The sequence below is a fragment of the Polyodon spathula genome, chromosome 10 (assembly GCF_017654505.1).
Source record: "Polyodon spathula isolate WHYD16114869_AA chromosome 10, ASM1765450v1, whole genome shotgun sequence".
Lineage (NCBI taxonomy): Eukaryota > Metazoa > Chordata > Actinopteri > Acipenseriformes > Polyodontidae > Polyodon > Polyodon spathula.
The window spans coordinates 31,913,348-31,936,314 of NC_054543.1; the positions used below are offsets into that span (position 1 = coordinate 31,913,348).

At 41.0% G+C, this 22,967-nt stretch overlaps 1 protein-coding gene across 6 annotated transcripts in view; it reads right to left on the bottom strand.

Annotated features, from left to right (window-relative positions):
* Positions 1-3,011: 3,011 nt before the first annotated feature.
* Positions 3,012-22,967, bottom strand: part of LOC121322515 (cyclin-dependent kinase 15-like) — a 56,884-nt gene continuing 36,928 nt past the window's right edge. For 3 of the 6 annotated variants that reach the window (XM_041262618.1, XM_041262621.1, XM_041262616.1), the window contains one exon: positions 17,062-19,149. In XM_041262618.1, coding sequence (XP_041118552.1) covers positions 18,849-19,149 — 301 coding nt within the window. In that variant the 3' untranslated portion in view covers positions 17,062-18,848. Of the gene's footprint in view, positions 4,142-15,663; positions 15,704-17,061; positions 19,150-22,967 lie in introns of those variants that run through there. The other 3 variants (XM_041262619.1, XM_041262617.1, XM_041262620.1) reach the window with 2 other exon arrangements.

Genomic DNA, 22,967 nt, shown 5'->3' on the forward strand with positions numbered 1-22,967 from the left:
GATATTGCCCAAAGTTGTCTGTCTGTCCCTGTCTAGACAATCCATTGGTTATAATAAAGCAGCCATGACACATTTAAGACAAGACAACAACCCACATCATTCATTTTTCAAAAGCTTGTCTTTTAACATTGTTAACTTCAAGGTGCAATTTGGTTGAAATGTATTGCAAGATACCTAACTACTTAATTACAGAGAGGCGAGGCATTTTTTTTTTTCTTTTAAAGTTTCCATGATTATATTACTTTGGGTTAGAATTACATAAGAGGGTTCTATAATATAGATGAGGTAGTTTGGACAAACAGCTTAAACTTCCATTATGTCAATTCTAGCTCACACAATGTACAGATAAAATGAAGGAAAGAAAGCTCCGGTGTAATCTAATTGTAGGATAAGATCCGATAATTTTTTGATTATCCATTGGTTTACTGCAGTGAGGAAGTATGGGTACAAAAATGCTCTGCTATGGGGTTCACCCTGCCCCTGTGTGTATTATATTATTTGTTATATTATTATTTAAAATGTGTTGTTTGGGTGTAAAAATACATTATTTGTTAATTGTTTTGCAGCATGGATAGAGTTAAACTTCCCCATCTATGCTAAACTTGTGCAGAATATGACTGTCTCCAGATTGATTGATTTATTACTAGTTTGGAGAAGGTCACACTTATAAAAACCCGCAGCTGTGGCTGAACAGGGTTAGTGTGTTCAGAGGCGGAACGAGACATGACTGAAAGAGAAACTAAAAGCTTAAACATAACAGTTGCTATGCGTGCTGGTTATACACCAGCACGATACTTGTTGGCATGTTTCGTGTCTGTTGTTTTGTCTGTTTTGGCCACCGTGCCATTTATTTTGAGGGTCTTGTTTTGTTTAATCTTTTTATTTATAATTAAACATGTGCACCAGCGCTTTCATTTACGTCAGTGCTGTCTGGTTGTGCTACTCCTTCCTGGCCTGACGTCACCACACAAGCCAGCCTGTTCACAGGCTCTGAAAGGGGCTTGTTATGGGTACAAGGAGAAACCAGACTGAACTAAGGAGAGGCTCCTGTGCTTTACACTGCAGTCTGGACAGATGAAGGAAAGAGGGAGTCCTTAGAAGAATAGCATCACATGTGAGGTTCAGTCAGGGCTTTTAATTTTGATGTTTTCTTTAGATCAGTTAATCAGAGTACTAGATGGTGGATTGATTAATATGATTAATTGATGATACAATGGCAGTTGTAGTAATACTTTTTTTTACTTTGTGACTACAAAGTATTTAGGAATTCTCATTTTCAGGCTTTATTTTTTTTAAACAGTTTTTTGGGTTAAAATCAGATAAACTTTTGTTTTAAAATGGATTTGCTTGGATAAAATAACAACTATTTTGGTATGAGAAAAGGCCCATCAAGGCTCATCCCTTCCTAGCACATCATGTGCACCTGCTGATGTGCTCTAATTTAATAGGGAGGAACGTAACATTGAAGTAGCCTCTTGGGTTAACTTTTATTTATAGCATTTAGGATTCCATAAACTTCTATTCATATTTTAGCTAAATGTTACAAACACCAGTATATAACAATCATGTATTTAATTTGTAGTAATGCACATCACATACGCACTCATAAGCTTTTGCATGTCAGTGAACCTGCTTTTAATGCACAGATGCTGGCGTTTGATAAGAAAAATACAATAATAATAATCTTTTTTTTATATAGCGCCTTTCATAGTGGACAAAGCGTTTTACAAGATATGAGCCTAGGGTGTGTGAACTATGCATCAGCTGCAGAGTCACTTACAACAACATCTCACCCCAAAAGCAAAGCACAAGGAGGTTAAGTGACTTGCTTGGGGTCACACAATGAGTCAGTGGCTGAGCTGGGATTTGAACCGGGTACCTCCTGGTTACAGGCCTGTTTCTTTAACACTGCAATGTGACTTGTTTCATCTGAGTAATACACAACAGTTAATCTGTTAAACAGTATCAATTTCAAATCAAGTCTACGAATACAATTTCTTACAAAAACAGGAAATGAGGGGGCCACCTGGGAAAATATGTGTGGCTACAGTTTTTAGACACTGTTTAAAAAAAAAACATACATACAGTACCAGTCAAAAGTTTGAGTACACTGGCTGGAAACTAGGTTTTTCATAACTGACAATGTTTTACGTCGTATACGTTTCTGTAAATACCTGAAAATGAAAACACATGTTACAACATACAAAACAAAACATGAGGAGTATCAAAGCAGTGTTCAAGAAAATTGAAAATTGTCTCTAAATCTTGAATTCCTCAAAATAGCCACCTTTTGCCTCGATAACAGCCTCACAAACACAAGGCATTCAGTTAACAAGTTTCAGCAGGAAATCACCCTACATGTCTTCCCAGCTGTTCTGCAGCAATTCCCAGAGATGTAGGGCACTTGTGGGTAGCTTTGCTTTGACTCTTCTGTCCAGTTCATCCCATACAAGTTCTATGGGATTGAGGTCTGGAGACTGGACAGGCCAGATCATTAGATTGAGTTGTCCTTCACTTTCCTTCTTTGCCAGATCTTGCACAACTTTGAGGTGTGATTCGGGTCATTATCTTGCTGAAGAATGAAGGACTGCCCAACTAGCTGTAATCCTGATGGAATGGCATGCCTCTGAATTATGCTATGATAGCCATGCTGGTTGAGCTTGCTATGGACTTGGTAAAGATCACCAACTCTGTTACCAGCAAAGCAACCCCAGACCATGACACTGCCTCCTCCATGCTTGACAGTGGGAACCACACACGCAGAACTCATGCACTCACCCTCTCTGTGTCTTACAAATATTCAGCAGTTGGACCCAAATATTTCAAATTTTGACTCATATTTATAGTACTCACGGACCCTCGCCTTTTAACAATAATTGGTGACAAAAGGTTAATTAGGTAACATGCTAGTTAACTCAGAGAACATCTAACAAAGACACTTTTATACTTAGGCCAGTGTTCTAACACTGTGTTATGCACATTTCAGACTTTTAACTGACAAGGGCTTCAGACTGAAATCTTCTTGCTTTGGGTGACCATTTCATTGAAATTGACAAGATTTACATTTTCATTTAAAAATTAAATTTACGAGCGATTATATTGTCAATGGTGCGGAAACTTGCAAGCTGATTGGCTAAGAAATTATTATGGAAGTAATATCCCTAGTGCCTCAAAGAGTTAAAAAAATATATTTTCAATGAACCACTTTCCCTAAAATGCATAAAGGAGAAATGTGCGTTCTCTCCACAAAAAGGTCGGTAAAAGGTCTATACATTTTTAGCTGTACCTGCATATAGAGGCAGGCACTGTTAAAAATGATCCCACAAAGAAAGAAAGAAACATATACTTTAACAGCCTCAATATCCTTCATTTGAACAGAACAGTAGTGCAGTATGTCCACTAATTTCACTGTACAATAAACAAAATCATACATAGACATCAACTGTAAAAGTTAACATACACATGATAGCTTTACTTACTGTACTACTGAAAGTGACCAGGTGAACTCTACTGGTCATAGTTCACTTTAGGATGAGCTGCCCTGAAACTGCCAGTGACACATGGCAAGTATCAAAGTGGGGAAAAGGGTAGCACAGCTAGCTCTGGGTGTTATAAGGTGCTCCCTATGATCCAAGGTGTCCCTACTATCCCTTTCCCCAAGATCTACTGGTGATACCTAAGCATGAATATGCGTTTTCTGTACAGGTATATACTGTATATAGGGAAATGGAGTAGTGTGACTGTGACCACATGGAGCAATTTACTGTTTCTTCAAAGTACCTATGCCATTCACTTGCTTTAAAAAAAAAAATCCTTCCCTGGGGTTTATTACCGGTTTCACTGACCTCATGATGTATGCGTCTGAAAAGCATGTGAAATTCTCTTTCATTTCAGCTGTTGTCCATCCCCTCAAAGCTTCTTATTCAAAAGTGTCTCCCTTGAAGTGTACTCTGGCTTTGTTTCTGAATGGATGTCTGTGTGCATGACGAAACTGGGCTTTTAATCCAGGCCTCTAGGGGTCCTCGGAGTCACCAGCACTTGGTGAGGGGGACTGCAGTGGGGCTGCACTTCCTGCTAGGGCTGAAAATATCTCGGACCTCAGGTTCCAGCCTCACCCCGGGAACCTTGAAGATGGATGTAGCTGTAGATACAAAAACAATCACGTTACACCCTCCTATTGCCGCTACTAAGGCTCTTTGGCTGATTTAGCCAGTGTTACTAATGTATTTGGCAACTGGAATTTAAGATCTGCTTCTAAATCCCAAATTATCTTATTAACTTGCTAACTAACACTAGTAGTGCTTATTGCAGACTCTTCTAAGTTTCTCAGTTCCTAAAGTTCGTACAGAGTTTGGAAAAAAGCATTCTGTTTTCTTGCTCCTTTGGAATAAACTTCAAGAAGAACCAAAACTTACTTTCCTGATACCTTGAAAGCAGTTCAAACAAAATAATGGACATATATGTAGTTGAGGGGCATGTTTTTGCTTTGGACGTGTCTCCTAAATGGTTTCTTGTAATTTGATTAACTTGTTTGTATTGGTTGTGTTCGTTTGAATTTGTGTTTTTCTTTTTTTTTTTTTTAAATGAAATGCTACCTTCTTGATCAGGTCTCCCTTGAAAAAGAGATTTTATTGTCAATGCAACTTTCCTGGTTACATGTTTAATAAAATAAATATATAAATCAAGTAAGCACAGGCTATATCGAAAACTAATTGCAATATTAACTCCTCAGAATGATTAAAATCAAAAAAGGTAAAGTAGAAAGTCATTTAATCTTCTTACTCTTTCATTCACACTTTGTACTGACTATTTTTATTTGAAACAAGAAAATAAACTCCAAATAAGGCGGCCTTACAACCCTTTTTTTTTATCAAAACAAAGGGCTTTAAACAAAATGTGCAGTAATGGCCTGATTAAAGTAATAGCAAGCTTGGTAAATACATAATATAAACACAGTGCTCTCATTTACTACAGAAAGTGTTTATAAATAGATACAAGGGATCCCAAAGAGTCAGAAGTATTAAAGGCTAGGAAGTCAAAGTTTAAGCCTCAAATCGTTTGTATCAGTTCAGTGGTAGAGGGATGCTACATACAGAAAATAACTTATATACTTACATATATACAGTATATTACTTGCATTAATATCTGTAACTTTGTAGACTGTATATGTTCACTAGAAAATATCAAAAAAGAGCTGTAAATTTCAAGAGATGTTAATTCTGACTTTGGGGCACAGCCTGCAGCTGTGATAATGCAATACTAATTATCTTGCTTTCCCAATTCCATTACATCCACAAGTCTCAAGCCTGCCATGGAGGGACCACCCTCTTTGTATAAACTAAATCAGCTTACTGTTCTGATACTTCTAAGCATTTCTTACCATGTTCTTTCCATCACTTTAGCTATTATTCCACAATGGACACAAGTTCAGTATTAGTCAGACAGTGCATTGTGAACCTGCATAACAAGAAAACATTTTATTCATTTTATTATGGTTAGGGAGGTCACATTCTTGTTGCGTTGGTTTGACATCATCCACCAAATCTCCTTTCCCTGGAGTATCACTCTCCCACTGTAATAGTCTTTCCATCTGGGACTTGCATTCCAAAACAATTGAACATAGTCTGTCACCTCAATAAGGAGAAATATAGCTGTGGCGATGCAAAATTTCTCTTCTTCTTCTTCCTTTCTCTCTCCTACACTCCCCTCCCCTGTGTGGTTAATACCTCTCTCTTTTTATTACCAAGTATTACTGTGAACGGTGATTCATCCATTAGAGCCTTGTCATGCACATTATTCCTTATATTATTTGGCTTGTATATAAAACGTTTGTATGCAAACTTCTAAAAGAATTGTATTGTTTTAGTTCCTCTGAGGAATTGCATTCTATATTAAAACAACGTAACCATGTAATGCTTATTCAGTAAGCATCCCCTCAGGACGCTTGGCACTTTTCCAGAGCTCTTTATTTGCAGGTGTTGAAGGGGCTTGCGGAGTGCGAAAAGATAAACTGTATATCCAGACAATGGTTAAAATGGTACGGTTTCCTTTGTTATTGTAAATTAATTATAAACAAAGATACATGGTGAATTGATGAACATAATCCAGATCCACCAGACACAAAATGCAGGTAACGTCATAGAAATGTTTTAATTATTGACAAACAGAACAAAACACCCACGGAAACCAAATGAAATGCTAACTGGTACTCATCCCGTAATCACAGAAAGAGCACCAGAGACAACGATTTCATTTGTGTTCTCGGTGGAGCTTTTCAGACTCTGCTGTCAATTAGGATTCAGACTGCAATTATATGATCTGACTGCTTATCGGGCGGCCTCAAGTACCCATCTAAACAGCAGAAGAGGACTTTTATGAAATACCAGAACAAGGCACTCAATTGGCTTTTTGGATATTTAAAAAACAAAAAGCAAAAAAAAAAAAAAAAACCCACATACCCATTGTGGCCATTTACCAAAAGTTTGAAAAATGAATACAGAAACAAACCTGAATATGGTGTTCATCTGCAGTATCATTTATGAAAGATATGTAGCGTTTCAGCAGAATGATGTTTGTAGTTGTTCACACGTGAAAGAGAAGCACAGCAATGAAGACAGCTCAGTGTATGTAGACTTTACATACAGTTTATAATAAGCACTGTCCCAGAGGCTTTTGCAAGCCCTTTGGATTCAGTGAGTTAATGATGCCTTGGATGCTTCACTGAAAACATCCCAATATCAGCACATAAGCAGAGCACGGCTGCCACAGACCACATTTGATTTTGAGTTTATGCAGCATAGAGGCAATTGTCTTTGCGTAGAACACTGGCCTTCACCTTCTTTCTTTAACAAGTGTTATTGCAGAGTGCGGAGTGTGATTGAGAACAACTTTATAAAAGTAAAAATGTAAGACTATTAAAACCAAGGTTTATTAGAAACCATGAAAGTTATAATGAAATCCACTGTTAGAGGCAGAGAGTGTCATGGTTTATAATAGTAATAATTACCAGTAATAATGGCAAAATTAAAACATTTATTTATGTATAAAACCAATCATAATCACTGGTAGTTATTATTAACAAACAGTATTGCAGTGCACTGACGTGGTTGAAAGGACTTTTCACAAGGAGCTTCTGGAATTATAGGATGTAATCACAGTCCCCTATCCCTCCAGAACAACTTAAACGCTTTGTAGTCATGTCATACATTATCAGCACCATCCTGTAGGTTTACATGCTGCTGTTATAGCGGGAGGTTTCTACTTTTTTGACAGAACCTCTTTAAATCTAGCGCTAAATGATATGTGTGGATAATAAATAGTGAACTGAATTGAACTACACAAAATAGCAACAAGGTGCCAGAAACAGCACGAAACCTTTGAGGACACAGAGAGTTTTGCATGACAGGTACGGCAGACTTTCGCATGCCAGCTCCACTTGGATCCCTACAGCCTTTAACAAGCGCGAGAGAGAAGAAGAAGAAAAAAAAATATCCGGCAGTCCAAAGCTAGCTGTCACTAGACTGTTCTCCCTGAAATAAACAGCGGCTCTAATGAGGCCTCATTACTTTCTAGGGTTTTTTGTTGTCTTTTTTATTATCATAATTAAGCCCAAGTTTCACCTTCTGAATAATAATTAAAAAAAAGGTGCAGTCATGCGTTGGCAGAATTAAAATGAGTTTAATCACCTTGTTTTTGTCACTGGTGAGATTTTTCATATCCTGTTCTTTTTTACTTTGAAATATAATGAGCTCCAGAGCCGTAACGATCATTCATTATACAGATTTAATTGAGTCTCGGGCAATTGACAAGCACTGACACATTAAAGGAGCATTATAGTTGAGCTACATCTTAAGGAATATTTTGCCTGCCATTTATTTATTTTTATTTACATTTTTGTAACTGTTCGTCGAGATGAGAGGTGGCATTGCTGTACAGTAGATGGGAGAATTCAAGTTTCTTTTGATCCCAGCCCAGTGCTAAAGGCTTTTGCTAGCAGGGGTATTTTATTTAGGGGGTGGTAGAGGAGTAGGTAGTACACACAGAGATCCAGCCAGGTTTAAAGAATGTTTCTCGGTGAGAATCGTTGAAAGGTCTTCAATTTGTGAATCTGAGAAACAGCTATTGAAATGCCGTTTTTTTTTTTTTTACTCACCTGTCTGGTGGTCTTCTAGCCAGGATTCATACTGTGAACAATTTTGCTGCTTGTGCTTGCTCCCTCCTCCACCCCATCTGTCCTCCTTCCACTCAGCTTCATCTCCCATTCTTCCCACCTCTCTCTGAGGAAGATGCCTTGCTCTCTTTTCTATCCTAGCTGCTGGCTGCACTGTCGTGCGTATCCTGGCTGAGGTAGCCAAGCCCCAGTGGAGTGAGATAGTGCCAAACCTTCACCTCAAACTCATTCCAGGGGTCTTGATCTTACTAACTGGGGCTGGGACCAATGCTCCCACTCCCTGCCTCACCGTTGGTAATGCAGTACTGGTGCTTGTGTGCACCACATCTATGCCGTGGTGTATGCGTTATGTATATGTATGCTCATTACTGTCCTGGAACCTATTGATAAGCGTATCAATAAATTGTATTTGCTACTTGATTTATCTAGCCACCGAAGGAGTATGTTTTGGTTCTCAAGTTAGTTCTCAGTCAAGCTTTATGAACCATCTCAGACTCTGAGCAGAGCTGTCATTATCCCTCTCGGAAAGGAAGCAGGATTTTAAAATCTTGAGACTTAAAATGGTAACATGAATCCTCTTCTACGTTCCTTTCCTGTAGATAATCTTTCATTAAGTGTCATTGTCCCCGCAGCCATTTACAGTATCTAACAATAATGACCTCTGGGTTGGACACTAATGCTTAAATACAGTGCCGCTATATGATTAGGATAATTTTCCCATGTCACGGAACTGTAACTTTTTAGTCCAAAGATAATGTTCTCAACAGCATCACTGCATTAGCAGAAGAGTCAAATGCTTTAACATTCTCGAGGACCTTTGCATCCAAATTGAACGTGGAGTTAAACAGGGAAATAGCACAGGCTCTGCATCTTCCCCAGAGTGAATAAAACAAAATATTAACAAGAGATTGCAGACATAAAGCCACCAGGGAACTATGTTCTGTCAAGAATGGATTTCTGTTTATCCTACTCAGAAATCAACACCTATTTTTTTAAACAGAACCTTGATCTGCTTAAATCTGCTACAGTGGTTACAAAAAACATACTAGTTGGTGCATTACAATATTTTGACTCAGGTGAGTTCAGGGTCTATTAGACCCCAATATCTAGAAGGGTTAAGAAAAAATAAGAAAATAAAATTAATACATTAATAAATAACCAAGGCTCTTTATTTTTACCCCCAAAATGTGGCCTGTTAAAATTGTGACTTATATAAAGATCCAGACAATCAGTAGCTATTTTTATGTAATTCATTAAATTAGTTTTTGTGCCATTTAGTGAGGCTGTCTGTTTGATGTACTGTAGTACTGATACAGGTTCACCAGCTGTACTCTTCAGACAGTATTCCAGAAAATAGTAGCAACTGGGTTGGTTTATGTTCGTCCTCCAATATAAACTCAGAAAACTGGTACATTTTGAGGATTTGCACTGATTTATTTATTTATTTATTTATTTAAGAAACACGGTGGCTGTAGATTCCTGGCTAATTTCATATAAACAAAAAAATGTAAACAAAGAGCCTTGGATAAAATCCATTATGGATCTTTGTGGTTGAGCAGATGTGAGCAGCCTAAAAAACCTTTTAGCTTCTAGGAGAAGGTTTTTTTTTTTTAACACAGATAATGCACTAGCTATTAGCAAAATGTTTTGCTTCCACAGGAGTTCTAATTCTGGAATTCATCAACTCCAAACTGTCGCACCTCTAAACATTCTTCCATTAGCATCTGGCTGGGATTTCAAACCCACTTTGCTTGATGCGAACCAAGGGGATCCTGCCTTTTCAAAGGAGTGTTGAATAACAGCCGGTGGGAATCGCCTGATGACTTTAATCTCTGGCTCGTTTGGAAATTAGAGCCTGGGTGCCCTGGTGGAAAGCTGAAGCAGGAGCTTTGTAAGAGCTGCTCTCAGGCTTCCAGATAACGAGAGAAAGGGAAATAAAAAACAAATGTTTCGTGAACTGCATTGCTCCACACACGGGAGCTGATTTTATAGGAACTTTTACAGGAGTTTTTTTTTTTTTTATTATTATTTTTCTGATGGAAAATGTACTATTTCAAAACGTGAATGCATACAGTACCATTATAGAGATATAGTACTGTAGTGCAACTGTAGCAGGGCGAGGTCTGTGCTGGCTATCGGATGCATGCATGCACCTGCAGAGGGGAGTCGATGGCCCTGTTGAACTCGTCTGGCAATCATGGCAATGGCACAGAGCAGTTGAGTGAGGGTGTGTCGCCTGGCTCTCTCTGAGTGGTCAGGAGACGGATCTTTGGGGGACGGTTGGCCAATAAAAATAACGTGCTGTGATTCCCTCTGTCTTGCCCGTGTAGGAGAGAAGCCAGCTGGAGGCAAGGAAAAGACACCCAGGAACCAGAGAAAGATGGGCAGTTTTCTAACAACACCAGGGCACGACTTAAAAAGGGAAAGGGCAAGATGGATAACGGAGAAATACAGCCGAAAGGCAGCATCATTTTACAGACCCAGACCAACAGCCAGACAGTGGCTGGGAGGTACAATCCATAGGTAGCAAGGGGGTAAACCCCATTCCAGTTTAGTGAGGGGATACCAGACCGTCTTTAATGCTTGTGCCTTGCGGAATAATGGAGGCTGCGGGCAGTGCTGGTAGCAGAACATTTGTTTGCAGTATTATTGTCAGTGTTTATTTTCTCTTTTGCTTTTTCCTTTTGTTTTTGGAATATTATTTTCAACCAATATGGTGTTAGAGGTGGGATTCACTGGTTCTGCTCAAACACGGCAGTACCATACACAGAGTGGCAGAATGGACTTGGAATGGTTTGCCGCAATGATGGACCTCCTGCACCAAACCTTGATAGTGGTCGTGCAGGGAGGTGCAAGAGCTGCGGGACCCAACTCTAGATTACAGCGGCCGACTAAGATGACAGCAGAGGATCGTCCAGAAGATTATCTGGACATCTTTGAGGCCCTGGCTCTCAGCTTGGCGGCCCCAGGCCCAATGGGTTAGTTACCTCCTGCCACAGCTGACAGGGAAGGAGCAGGTAGCAGTGAGAACTCTGACCCCGGCTGGGATGATGGACTACCCTTACTCGAGTGGGGGCTATTCCCAAGGGCTTCTGAAAAAAATTCTGGTAAGAGGTTTTTTCAGTGGAGGAACATCCCCTGACCATAGCCCATAGCCTTAACGATTATGCCATGGGCTGGCTTAACCTGGATGTAACCACCAAAGCCAGGCTGGTCGAGATAATTGTAGTCGAGAGTTTAATGGAATGCTTGGCGCTGGGTCCCCACCTCTGGGTGCAACAACAGGCACCTGAGACCTTGGACCAGGCAATGCAGTTGGCGGAATGGTACCAGGCAGAGGAACCGACACAAGCTCAGCCACCTGGAAAACCGGGTACTCCAGCATCACCCCTATGACTGGCCCAAGAAATGGCGAAGGGACTGGGGGGGAGGGGTAGCCAGGTGCTTTGGATGGGGTGTGGTGGCGGGAGCTCCCAGCCCAAGAACTGGGGCAGTGTGGGGTTAATCATGGGCTGCTGCAGTGTTGGCCCGGGGTCTCGCTCGGCCACCCTACCATCAACTCCCTTTAATGGCTCCTATTTTCCAACCTCCTGGTAAAGCTTCAGGGTGAGAAACCAGTCTACTGAAATGTTGAAGGTAGGCCACATCTCTTGGAATTGCCCCACTATGGAATGTGACCTCATTCGTCCAGGTAATTACCTCAGTGAGTCTAGCTGAGGGGTTTTGTCATTCCTGTGACAGTGCATGGTAAAGAAACCCAAACTCTCTTGGATTCAGGATGTAGTCAGTTCCTAATACAAGAAGGCTTAATCTCATCAGGGCATAGACAAGTAACAGGACAGGTTAATATTAAATACATTCATAGCAATATGCACATTTATCCAAAAGTTACTGTAAATTAAGAAATTGGCCAGCAGGTGAGGCGCATACAAGTGGGTTTGTGTCCTCGCTTGTCAGTGCCTGCCGTGGTCTTGTCATAAATTTAAACCCAGAAAAACTAAACAGGAATACCAGGCTGCTAAGAATGAGGGCTGGCAATGGAGGTAGTTCGAGAAGTTTCAGGTGTGGGCGATCGATAAACATTCTGAGGGGGTGCCATGGAGCCAGTGCAGGGGTCTAGCGTAGGTGTCTCCGCTCAGGACCAACCTGGTCCTAAGTTGAAAGCCATGGGTGCTGATTTTTTGGCTCACTCCTGTGACTTCTGCTTCGAGCAAGGGTGTGACGATGTACTGAACAGGTTCTTTGACCAAGCTGCGTGATTAATGGTTGGGTGGTTGAGCCCAAACGCTCCGCCATATACCCTCATTTTGAAATTAATCAAGATCTTTTGTATCGCATTGAACAAATACTCCAGGTGTGGGAAGTGCGTCACCAGTTGTTCATTACTCAGCCTTTTAGGGAGGACTTACTGCAGTTGGCTCACGCTATTCCCTTATCCAGAGGCCACCCCTCTCCGCTCTGCGTCTGCTAGATCTGTTGTCAATGACTAGTGAAGGTTTTCTCCCGAGTGGGAATCTTCAAAGAAATGCTGACTGACTAAGACACCAACTTTGTCTTGGCTGGTCTGCGAAACTTAACAATCTTTTGGGGATTAAGATTATCAGGACTTTGGTTTACCACACCCAGACTGATGGGCTTGTGGAATGTTTTAATAAAACCCTGAAAAGCATGTTGCATAGAGTTAGTATGAGTGACGTGCACTAGTGAGACCAGTTGATGCCTCCCCTTCTCTTTGCTGTCAGAGAAGTTCCTCAGGCTTCCACAGGGTTTTCTCCATTTGAGCTGCTGTATGGGCAGAGACCCCGAGTGTGCTTGATCTGCTCAGAGAGGGATGGGAGGAGCAGCAGGATAATTTGACTAATACTGTACGGTATGTGTTGGACCTGCGCAAATGTCTTGAGTCTGTCAGTCGGTGGGCGCATGAGAATTTGTAGCAGGTTCAATGCAGACAGGAGACCTAATATAACAGGGGGGCCCGGTTGCGCACGTTTTAGCCGGGAGATAAAGTGCTTCTATTATTACCCAGTTCGGAGTCGAAATTACTGGTGAAGTGGCAAGGATCTTTGAGGTTACACACCAGGCTGGAATTGTGGACTATGAGATCTGCCAACCAGGGCAGTGATTAGAAAAGCACATTTATCATGTAACTTTCTTAAAGCTTTGGTTGCAGCACGAAGCCTTGTTAGTGGCGTAAACAGTTGATGTCACGGACCTTGGGTCTGATCTTTCTGTTTGGTGAAAACAGGGTCGGTACAGATTGCAGTCAAGCAGAAATGTCAGGTCTAGGCGCTGGTGGTGGAATTTCCTGATGTGTTTTCTCCAGTCCCCGAGCAGACTCAACTAGCCCATCATCACATTGCAGTAGAACCGGGGGTGCAAGTTCGTCAGAGGCTGTACCGTATACGTGAACGTAAACGACAGGTGGTAAAAGCAGCGATGGATGAAATGCTTAAGCTGGGGGTAATAGAGGAGTCCCAAAGTGACTGTAGTAGTCCAATTGTTTAAGTGGATAAGCCAGATGGATCATCTTGGTTTTGCATTGACTTCAGTCGAGTCAATAAAAAATTGAAGTTTGATGCTTATCCCATGCCACAGGTAGATGAGTTGCTGGAATGACTAGGCATGGCTCACTTTATGAATTTAACAAAGTGGTACTGGCAGATACCCCTGACCCCAGAATCCTGAGAGAAGACAGCATGCGACTCCCTTTGGGCTGTACCAGTTTGGTACTATGCCCTTTGGGCTGCATGGAGCACCAGCCACTTTCCAGCGGATGATAGATTGCATTTTGTGACCCCATCAGCAGTATATCACTGCTTACATTGATGACGTGGTCATCCACAGCGAGGATTGGGCTAGTCATCTGTGTAAAATAGCGGCAGTACTGTAATCCTTGTGGGAGGCTGGGCTCACTGCTAAGCCAAAGAAGTGTGCAATTGGGAAGAGTGAGTTAGAGTATTTGGGGTATCGAGTAGTGAGTGGCCAGATCAGACCGCTGACTGCAAAGGTGAAAGCCTTGGCTGACTGGTCGATTCCTACAACTAAAACCCAGGTGTGCTTCTTCTTGGGATTAGCGGGTTACTATTGGAAGTTCATCCCGAACTTCTCCACACTCGCTGCTCCCTTGATGGACCTCACCCTGAAGGTTGCCCCAAATATGGTCCGGTAGACAGAGTTGCGTCAGAGGGCCTTTCTCGCTTTGAAGCAGAGACTGTGTAGCATTCCAGTGCTGTGCAGTCCCAATTTCAGTAGGTGGTTCACCCTGCAGACAGATGCATCAGAGACAAGTCTCAGTACATTGTTGTCACAGGAGGTACGAGGAAGTGAGGACCCGGTCCTGTATATCAGCAGGAAGCTCCTTCCCCCCGTGAAAAATTATACTACCATCGAGAAGGAGTGCTTGGCAGTAAAATGGGCAGCTGAGTGACTCTGGTACTACCTCCTGGGGCGACACTTCACCCTGGTTACGGATCATGCCCCCTTAGCATGGCTTCACTGTATAAAAGACAACAACACCAGGATCACATGGTAATATTTGCGTTGCAACCCTATGCCTTCAGGTTAGTCCACCGAGCAGGAAAACTGCATCAAAAAGCAAATTTTTTCGGGAAGGCATGGGGGTGTAGGATTTTCGAATGGACCAGTGGTGCCATTTTGAGGGGGGGGTATGTAGCAGGACGAGATCTGCATGCTCTTGCAGGGGGGAGTTGATGGCCCTGTTAGACCTGACTGCCAATCATGGCAATGACACAATGAGACTGTGTGAGGGTGTGTCGTCTAGCTCTCTCTGAGTGGTCGGGAGGTGAGACTTTGGGGGACAGTTGGCCAATAAAAATAACATGCTGTGATTACCTGTCTTGCCCATGTAGGAGAGAAGCCAACGAGGCAGGTTTGGAGAGCTGGAGTAAAGGAAAAAACACCCAGAGACAAGAGAAAGAAAGCGAGGACAGTTTTCTAACAACACTGGGGCATAGCTCAAAAAGGGAAAAAGCAAGATGGGTAGCAGAGGAATACAACCGCGAGGCAGCGCCATTTTACGGACCCAGAATGACAGCGGAATGGTGGCTGGGATATACAAACCATAGGTAGCAAGGGGGACCCTTGTAGAACTCTGTTCCGGTTTAGTGAGGGGAGATCAGACTGTCATTAATGCTCATGCCTTATGGAACAGCGGAGCCTGTGGGCATTGCTGATATTAGAACTTTTGTTTGTAGTTTTATTATCAGTGTTTAGTTTCTTTTTTGATTTCGCCTTTAGTTTTTGGAATGTTATTTTCAGCACCTGTGAGTGCAACCCGGACTGTGTTCATCCCTACCATTAATGGTAACTGTGGCGGAGTGTCCCGCCCTGTGAGGCAAGAATGTATTAAATGGAATGTCCAGACAGTAATTTATGTGTACAGAAATAAAATAATTTATTTTTATTATCTATACACAACAAAATAATTAAATAACAAAAGAAAACAAAATGGTGTGAGGGAAGGAGTGCAGGGGTGAAATCCAAAACAAACCGTGATGACTCGTCTTTAATTGTCTTCGTGGCGAACCATACATAAACAAAAGACAAAAGAAATGTTAGTGTTTTTTTGTTTTAAAAATCCCGCTGCACCAAACCAGTCTCTCCCTCCACCCGTTACTCCTCCTATTTTACTTTCGGACCAACCCCGAACACAGTAGTACGTTCCCTTTAGTATGTAATGTCCCGCCTCTGTAGTCAGTGGAACATCAATCCCCAACTGACAAGTGTCCTTATCCTTCACTTGACTCCAGTGGCTGGAATTTACATACTCGTACTTCCGCCCCTCACCAAGGTGCCGCCCCTCAAAAGATGACTTTTGCCATGGTCAAGAGATCTTGGTAAGGGAAGTCCCGAGTTGGTTTGATGCCATCTACTGTCGGGAGGCTGAATCACAGACCGAAATCCCTTTGACTCATCACACGCCCCTTTATGTTTATTAAGTGTTTTATGTTGTCTGTAGTGTGTTAATGTTGGTGGTTATGTATAAAATGCACGGTATATAAATATGAGTTACGAGCACAAGTGTTTAAAATGTATATTTGTATTTAGGCACAAGGTTTGTACAGCACTTCATGTGCAGGTAAAATAATATGTGAGCACGGGAAATTGCACTTTTATTAATTCACGTGCAGTTGTACCAAGACTCCAATTAGCAATCTAGTCTTGGCACAGCTGCATAACAGCTGCACGTTTTCACGCACTCTGGGTTGTGTGTTTGGGAAGTGGAGAACGGGTGAGAGAGAGGAGAGTTAATTTAAAAATATAGCAATTGCTACAGCGTGTTGGCTAAAACCAACACGGTACATGTTTGTTGGGTTCGTCCACTTTGTTTGTTTGTCTGTTTATTTACTTTGGCCAACGCGCCCGTTATTTTCAGTTGTGTGTTTTGTTTAAATCTTTTGTTTGTTATTATTATTTTACAATAAAACCCTGGATGCCGTAGCGTCTCAGATTCACTTACCATTCCTCATTGTTTGGGGTCTGCATTTTTGGTCTGACATCACCCCTGCAAAGCTATCTTGTTCACAGTAACACACCATTATTGATATATATGCCGTGGCTCTGCTGAAATTAATAAAGCAGCGCTGCTCAGGAATCATTTAGCAATGTACAATAACAGTGTAGGATATTTGTGCAGTCAGCCATGATCTATTTTTGTACTGAAAAATGGTGAATATACTCTCACAACTTGCTTTTGCTGCCTCCTGTGTTCTGTATATTACAGCGATTTTTTTTTTTTTTCATTGAACTGCAAATTCTGGGGGTATTTTTATCCAGATAACCAACTGATGCCTTGTGGCAGGGTGCCCCGCCCCTGTGCATTTTGTGTTTTATGTTGTCTGTTTTCTGTATTATTGTATTGGTGCAGAGAGTATGCATTATGTAGCACAGGTGATGTAAAATGTATAATTGTATTTAGGCACAATCACTTCACATGCAGATTAAAATGGCTATTTGTATGGGGGCTCATGAAGTGCACATTTAGTCCACGTGCAGACTGTGGTGAGATTCAAGTGAATGATTGATTAGCAATCGAGTCTCAGCACAGCTGTATAAAAGAATGAATGTTTCACGCACACGGGGTTGGGTGTCTTTGCTGAGGAGAGAACGAGAGTCTGGAGGTAATTTAATAAGAATTACAGTTGCTATACGTGCTGAATTAAAGCAGCATGGTACTTGTTTTGAGTTTGTCTCGCCGTGTCTATCTGCTTTGACCAATGAGCCATTTTGTTTGTGTTTGTGTTTTGTGAAAAGCGTTTAGTTTTGTTCAACCTTTTTATTTTGTTCATTTTAATAAACTCGCAAGCAGCGCATTTATCATTCCCCCAATGTGCTGTGGGTGTCTCTTCAGTACTGTGTGTGTTCTTCCGGGTCTGACTTCACCACCATCTGCCAGCCTGTTCACATGCCTGCTGAAGGAATTGGGCTCACCCACCACTCTATTTGATCAAAGATACTATCAGAAGATCCTGAATCAAAATTCCAGGATCTTTCAAAAGCGCAGCTGCATTTGTTATCCTGGAGTCTATGGCACCTTGTTTTGTGGTCCCAGAATTTCATATCACTCTTATTCTGTCTAGTCTAGCTACGTCTTACTGTCTGTAAAGATCTCAGGAAAGCGTGGAAAAAGAAACAGGAACCTTTTGATCAAACAAAGTCATTTAATGGAAAGTCATACCCTAAAATAATTAACTATAAATAGATTATTTCAAAAACAAGTACCTGGCTGGAACTTAGACTCTCTGCTAATAAAAATGAACCAGCAGAGATGTGAGTATTGCTTCAGTCATCCACGTTAACAATAGGTGATGCCATATATCGTGAAAATCACTTGGTCAGTGCATTCATGTGACGTGGTGCCAAATAATTATTGCTTGGTCCCTTTAGACAAGTTAAAACAATCTTGATAGAGAAAGACAGGTCGATCCAGGTTCTTTCAAAGATCAAACCTCAAACATCAAAGGTGGCATCCACTCCCTGTCCGGTTTTGTTTGCCCAAGTCAATGTGATCAACCAAGGTGTAGGACCGTGTGCGCTGCCCCTTGTAAGTATGTTTCTGTGGCTCAGATTCCGTTATATTAAAATATAGATGGGCTCCGGGACTTATATTATTCACAAAAGGACTTACAAAAGCAAAGGGGGTAATGTAAGAGAATTTGCATATTGCATACGATGTATGTTTCAATCAGACGTTTCAAAATCAGAAGAGGAAACTGTGGATGAATGTACTGAAAGAGAAAGTGCACCTAATTGCTGCCTGCAAACACTAGGCCAAATCAGGTTTGTAACTTGCGGGAAAGCAAATAAACTACTTAGGCTTGTAAAGAAACAAAGAAAAAAGAAGTTATAATATAAATCTAGATAATTGTGACCTATTTAAAATTGGACAGGATACCACAGTTATCACCCCTGCCCAGTCCTGTTTCTGTAATCTTTGTATTTTGGGGACTCAAACCCCACAACTCCAATTCCTGTTCTCCTTCTCTGTCCCACAAACATAATGAGCATGAGTCACTCTACCAGACAGACGATAGAGAGCAAAATAAATACATATATACATACTTAAATAAATAAATAAATCAATGAACCATCCGATACTCTGGCAGTTTTTTCTTCTTGTAGTGCTCCAGCTTTCATCATCTCCCCAGAGAAGCATACACTAACTACAGCGACTTCTTGTCATTATCTCAGGCAGCTGGCGAGGCCCCCGCTGCTTTGACAAATGTGATTTAATTGGACGGATGGTAGGTGGATTTGAGAATGAGGGGAGGATGAGCGGCAGGGAGACAGGCAGGGAGTCAGGGGAACAGTACGTACTGTCAGACAGTTGAAGCAGTGCAGAAGGCAGGCTGTTGAAACACTCGTGGCGGAGGGCCTCGTCGGCAGCTAGCCGGTCTCGCGGGACACATTGCAGCAGCTTCTTTACCAGGTCCTCAGCTTTATAGGGCAGCTGCCCGAGTCTATGAAAAAAAAAGCGGGAAATGTAAATTTTTAATCTTTATTAAAGATCTCTGTTACTCTGCCTTGAGTGACGAGTTCAGTAAGACACTCTCCTGGGACATGGGTGTGCCTAGTAAGGCAAGGTTTGCAGAAATCCACATCCGGAGAACAGAACTCTGGGTTGCAAGTGGGTCACGTGTGCATCATATTATGATAAGCAACAGAAATGCTACAATGACCAAAACCACAGAAACCTTCAACACTGGACAAGACTAACCCGCTTTTCATTTGAACAAGTCCCTTTCTAAATCAGTAATACCAGACACTGAGTAAATAAATAACTCTTTCTCCTGGGCTCTTAATTTCAGTTTCAGAAACTCACTGCAGACATCTTTTAATCATTTAAATTCCACAGCTCTCTGGTGGCTGACACTTTATCTTTGCAGACATTCTGGCTTGGCGCTTACTGGTGCTAATCTTTAAGTGTTACCTTAATTTCATTAAGCTACAAAAATAGCATAGGATCAGCAATGTATTTTTTTAAGAAGTGTGGACTAGACTGTTGAATCTCAGTCATACACAATAGAATTGGGGTAATACAGTACTTCAGTCCTTTTTATGAAGCTTCAGGGTTTTTAGTGTGCTGCCATATCTTTCTTAACCCATTAAGTGCCATTGTCCTCATTTGAAGACAGGCTACTTTGTAACATTTTAGAGCGTTTTTAGCTGGCATCTACCTGTTGTTTGAATTTTCTCTTTAACTATATTGTTATGATAACTTACTCCAGTTTTATTAACCACAAAATTTAAGTCCACAAATATAACCCTTCAGATGTTTTTATAACACTTCAATATAACATAAGAAACTGAAACCTAATCAACTTCTTGGTGTTTTCCTCCACACAATAATGATAAAGCTACATTTGTATGTGTTGAGTTTCATACCCAGCCTGATATTTCACTGGTCTGATTACGGAAATGTCTAACCTGATTGTCCTCAAAATAGGACATTGGGAATATATGACGTAAACATGCTTGCCATTTTACACATGTTTGAACATTTTTAGAATGTATCACAAGCACAGCTTGTGTTCTGATTTTTTTCCAAAGAAATGTATTTTTTACTGTGAACTAATTGACTGTTTTTTTTCTTGCAAATCAAAGACCAGAGTGGCATTTGTTCAATTGAACACCAGGGGGCAGGTTTTTTACAGGGATAAATCAAAACAAACATTCATAAAGAAAGTAAAAGTCTAACCCACTCTTTGGGGCACTAACTCACTTCTTGCATCCCTAACTAATATTTTGTGTGACTAAGCCGTACAATAAGAAACTAAACTGACAGACTTTTCTTCTTTAGGTCTCTTGACCTCAGTGTACAGGTTTGTATCTTCTCTGGATAGCTTTCCAAGGTAAGTTGCATTTAAAAAGTCCATCTAATTGCTTTTAGTATTCTGGTGTTATTTTTCCATGTTAATTCTCTTCTTTTCCAAAGGTCCTTCACTGCCTCATTCGCATCATCAGGGTTATTGTCGATATTGCAGGTAAGTGTTCCAGTTCTCTCATTCCACCCTCCGAGGACCTCTGCTGGTGGAACCTGGAATCGCACTCCTTTTGTATTCAGCTGTTAATAAAAACAATCCCAAAAGTACTGTTCACTGCGTTGTCTCCTTCTTAAATAACTGTTGCTGGTGTATTTATCACACATTCACAGGGAAGTATAATGATTCTCTATCCAGCTGTAGTCTTCTGAAACGTATCCTTTGTTTTATTTGTTTACAGTTTTTGTATTTACACACTGCTATCCCTTGTCTTTGATGCAGATACAGGTTTTTGGTCAGCTGTTTAACACCTGTATTAATCCCCACATAGGATTTCCCAGCAGGTTATGTGTACTCATGGTCTTGCTCTGTAGATTTTAGAGTCCTGCCCCTCTCCATATGTGTGGATACTCTGTGCTGTTTTCGGTATCTGTTGCAGTAATGTTGTCAGCAATGCACAGCAGCTACTTTGACATCTTTAGAAAATGACTTGTTAAAAGAAAGCAAAGTGAAAACGGTCTCCTGCCCACAGTTGCTCAAACTCGTCCTTTGCTTCTTCAGTCACGTGTACACAGTTTGTTTACCTTTCCTCCTTTTCTTTTTCTCCTCCCCTTTCCGTACCAGTTACTGGTTTATATGTCCCAGAATTCCCGCCATTCCTGTCATGTGACACCCTGAACTTCTGGGTGTTGTAGTTTTTCTTAGGCTTACACACTTCCATTAAAACCCCCTATTTTAATACATCAATTCCTGAAAACCCAGACTATTTGTCACATGTCCTCTTTCCCAGTTCAAACCTACTGGTTAGAGTGGCCTTAATACCTAACAATGTACTCTGGACAGGCCATCAGCATTAGCATTTTTTAAACCACTGCTGTGTTTTGTTTTAAACTTGTATGGCTTTAGTGCCATAACCCACCTAGTTACTTTTGTGTTCTTTTCTTTATTTTCCATCATCCATTTTGAAGATGAATGATCTGTAACTAAGGTAAATTCCCTTCCTAACAAGTAATGCTTTAGAGTTTCCAAGGCCAACCAGACTGCCAGACACTCCTTCTCAACCACTACATATCGTACCTCCCCTCGGTAGCAGTTTTCGACTTGGTTACATTATAGAGTGTTCCTCATCGTTAACTTTTGAGACAACACTGCACCTACCCCCACATCTGATACGTCTGCCTGCACGATAAAAGCTTTGGAAAAGCCAGGCACCCTTAACACTGGATCACTGCACAATATGTCTTTCATTTTTCTAAATGCCTTTTCTGTCGCAACACTCCACTTTACTGTATTTGAGGCAGCTTTATTAAATCTGTCAGGGGGGCTGCATTGATGAAAACCATCTATAATAACCAGCCAACCCAAAAAAATCCTTTACTTAAAACCTGTACCGGACAGTTATTTATTGCATCAATCTTATTTTAATTTGGTTTTACTACACCACCTCCAACCACCTATCCTAAGTATTTGGCATCTGTTAATCCTACAAAACAGTTTTCCAGATCTGTTGTTAATGATGCTTCCTTCAAACTTGTAAGACAGCTTCACCTTTCCTTAAGTGATCCGCCCATTCGTGGGAAAAAATGACCGTCATTTATATATGCAGAAGCATACTCTGCATGCGGTCTTAATGCTTTATCCATTAATCTCTGAAATGAAGCTGGAGCTCCATGTAAACAGATTGGCATAACTTTATATTGGTACAAACCATTAGGTGTTGAAAACATTGTCTTTTCTTTGGACTCGGGACTTAATGGAATTTGCCAATAACCTTTTGTCAAATCTAACATGATCAAATAGCTGTGCCTAACCTCTCAATTAGTTCATGAACCCGAGGCATCCGGTAACCATCAAATTTAGACACCAAATGTATCTGCCTAACAATAGGGCTGCTCCAGGGACTTGAAGATTCCTCAATGGCGTCTATCTTCAACATATTTTCTTTTTGCATGTCTTCCCGTTTTGCCTCTGAGATACTGTACTCCAGATGGGGTCACTATTTCATGTTGTATGACTGTCATTCTTCCTGGCACACTGGAAAACATCTTGATTATTAATAACCAAGTTATCAACATTCTCCCCCAGTTCCTTAGTTAAGTTGAGACCTACAATCACGGAGTGCTTCCTCAGTTGACTCTGCTGTACTATCAAAGCTTCTTGGTCTACCCAGGGCTTCAACAAGTAGATATGATAAATTTGTTCTTATTTTATAATTCACAAGCCCTATTGCCTCTATCACCTGTTTGATTCTTTCCTGTAGTTGTATGACGTAGTTGACCACATTTTTCCCCATAGGT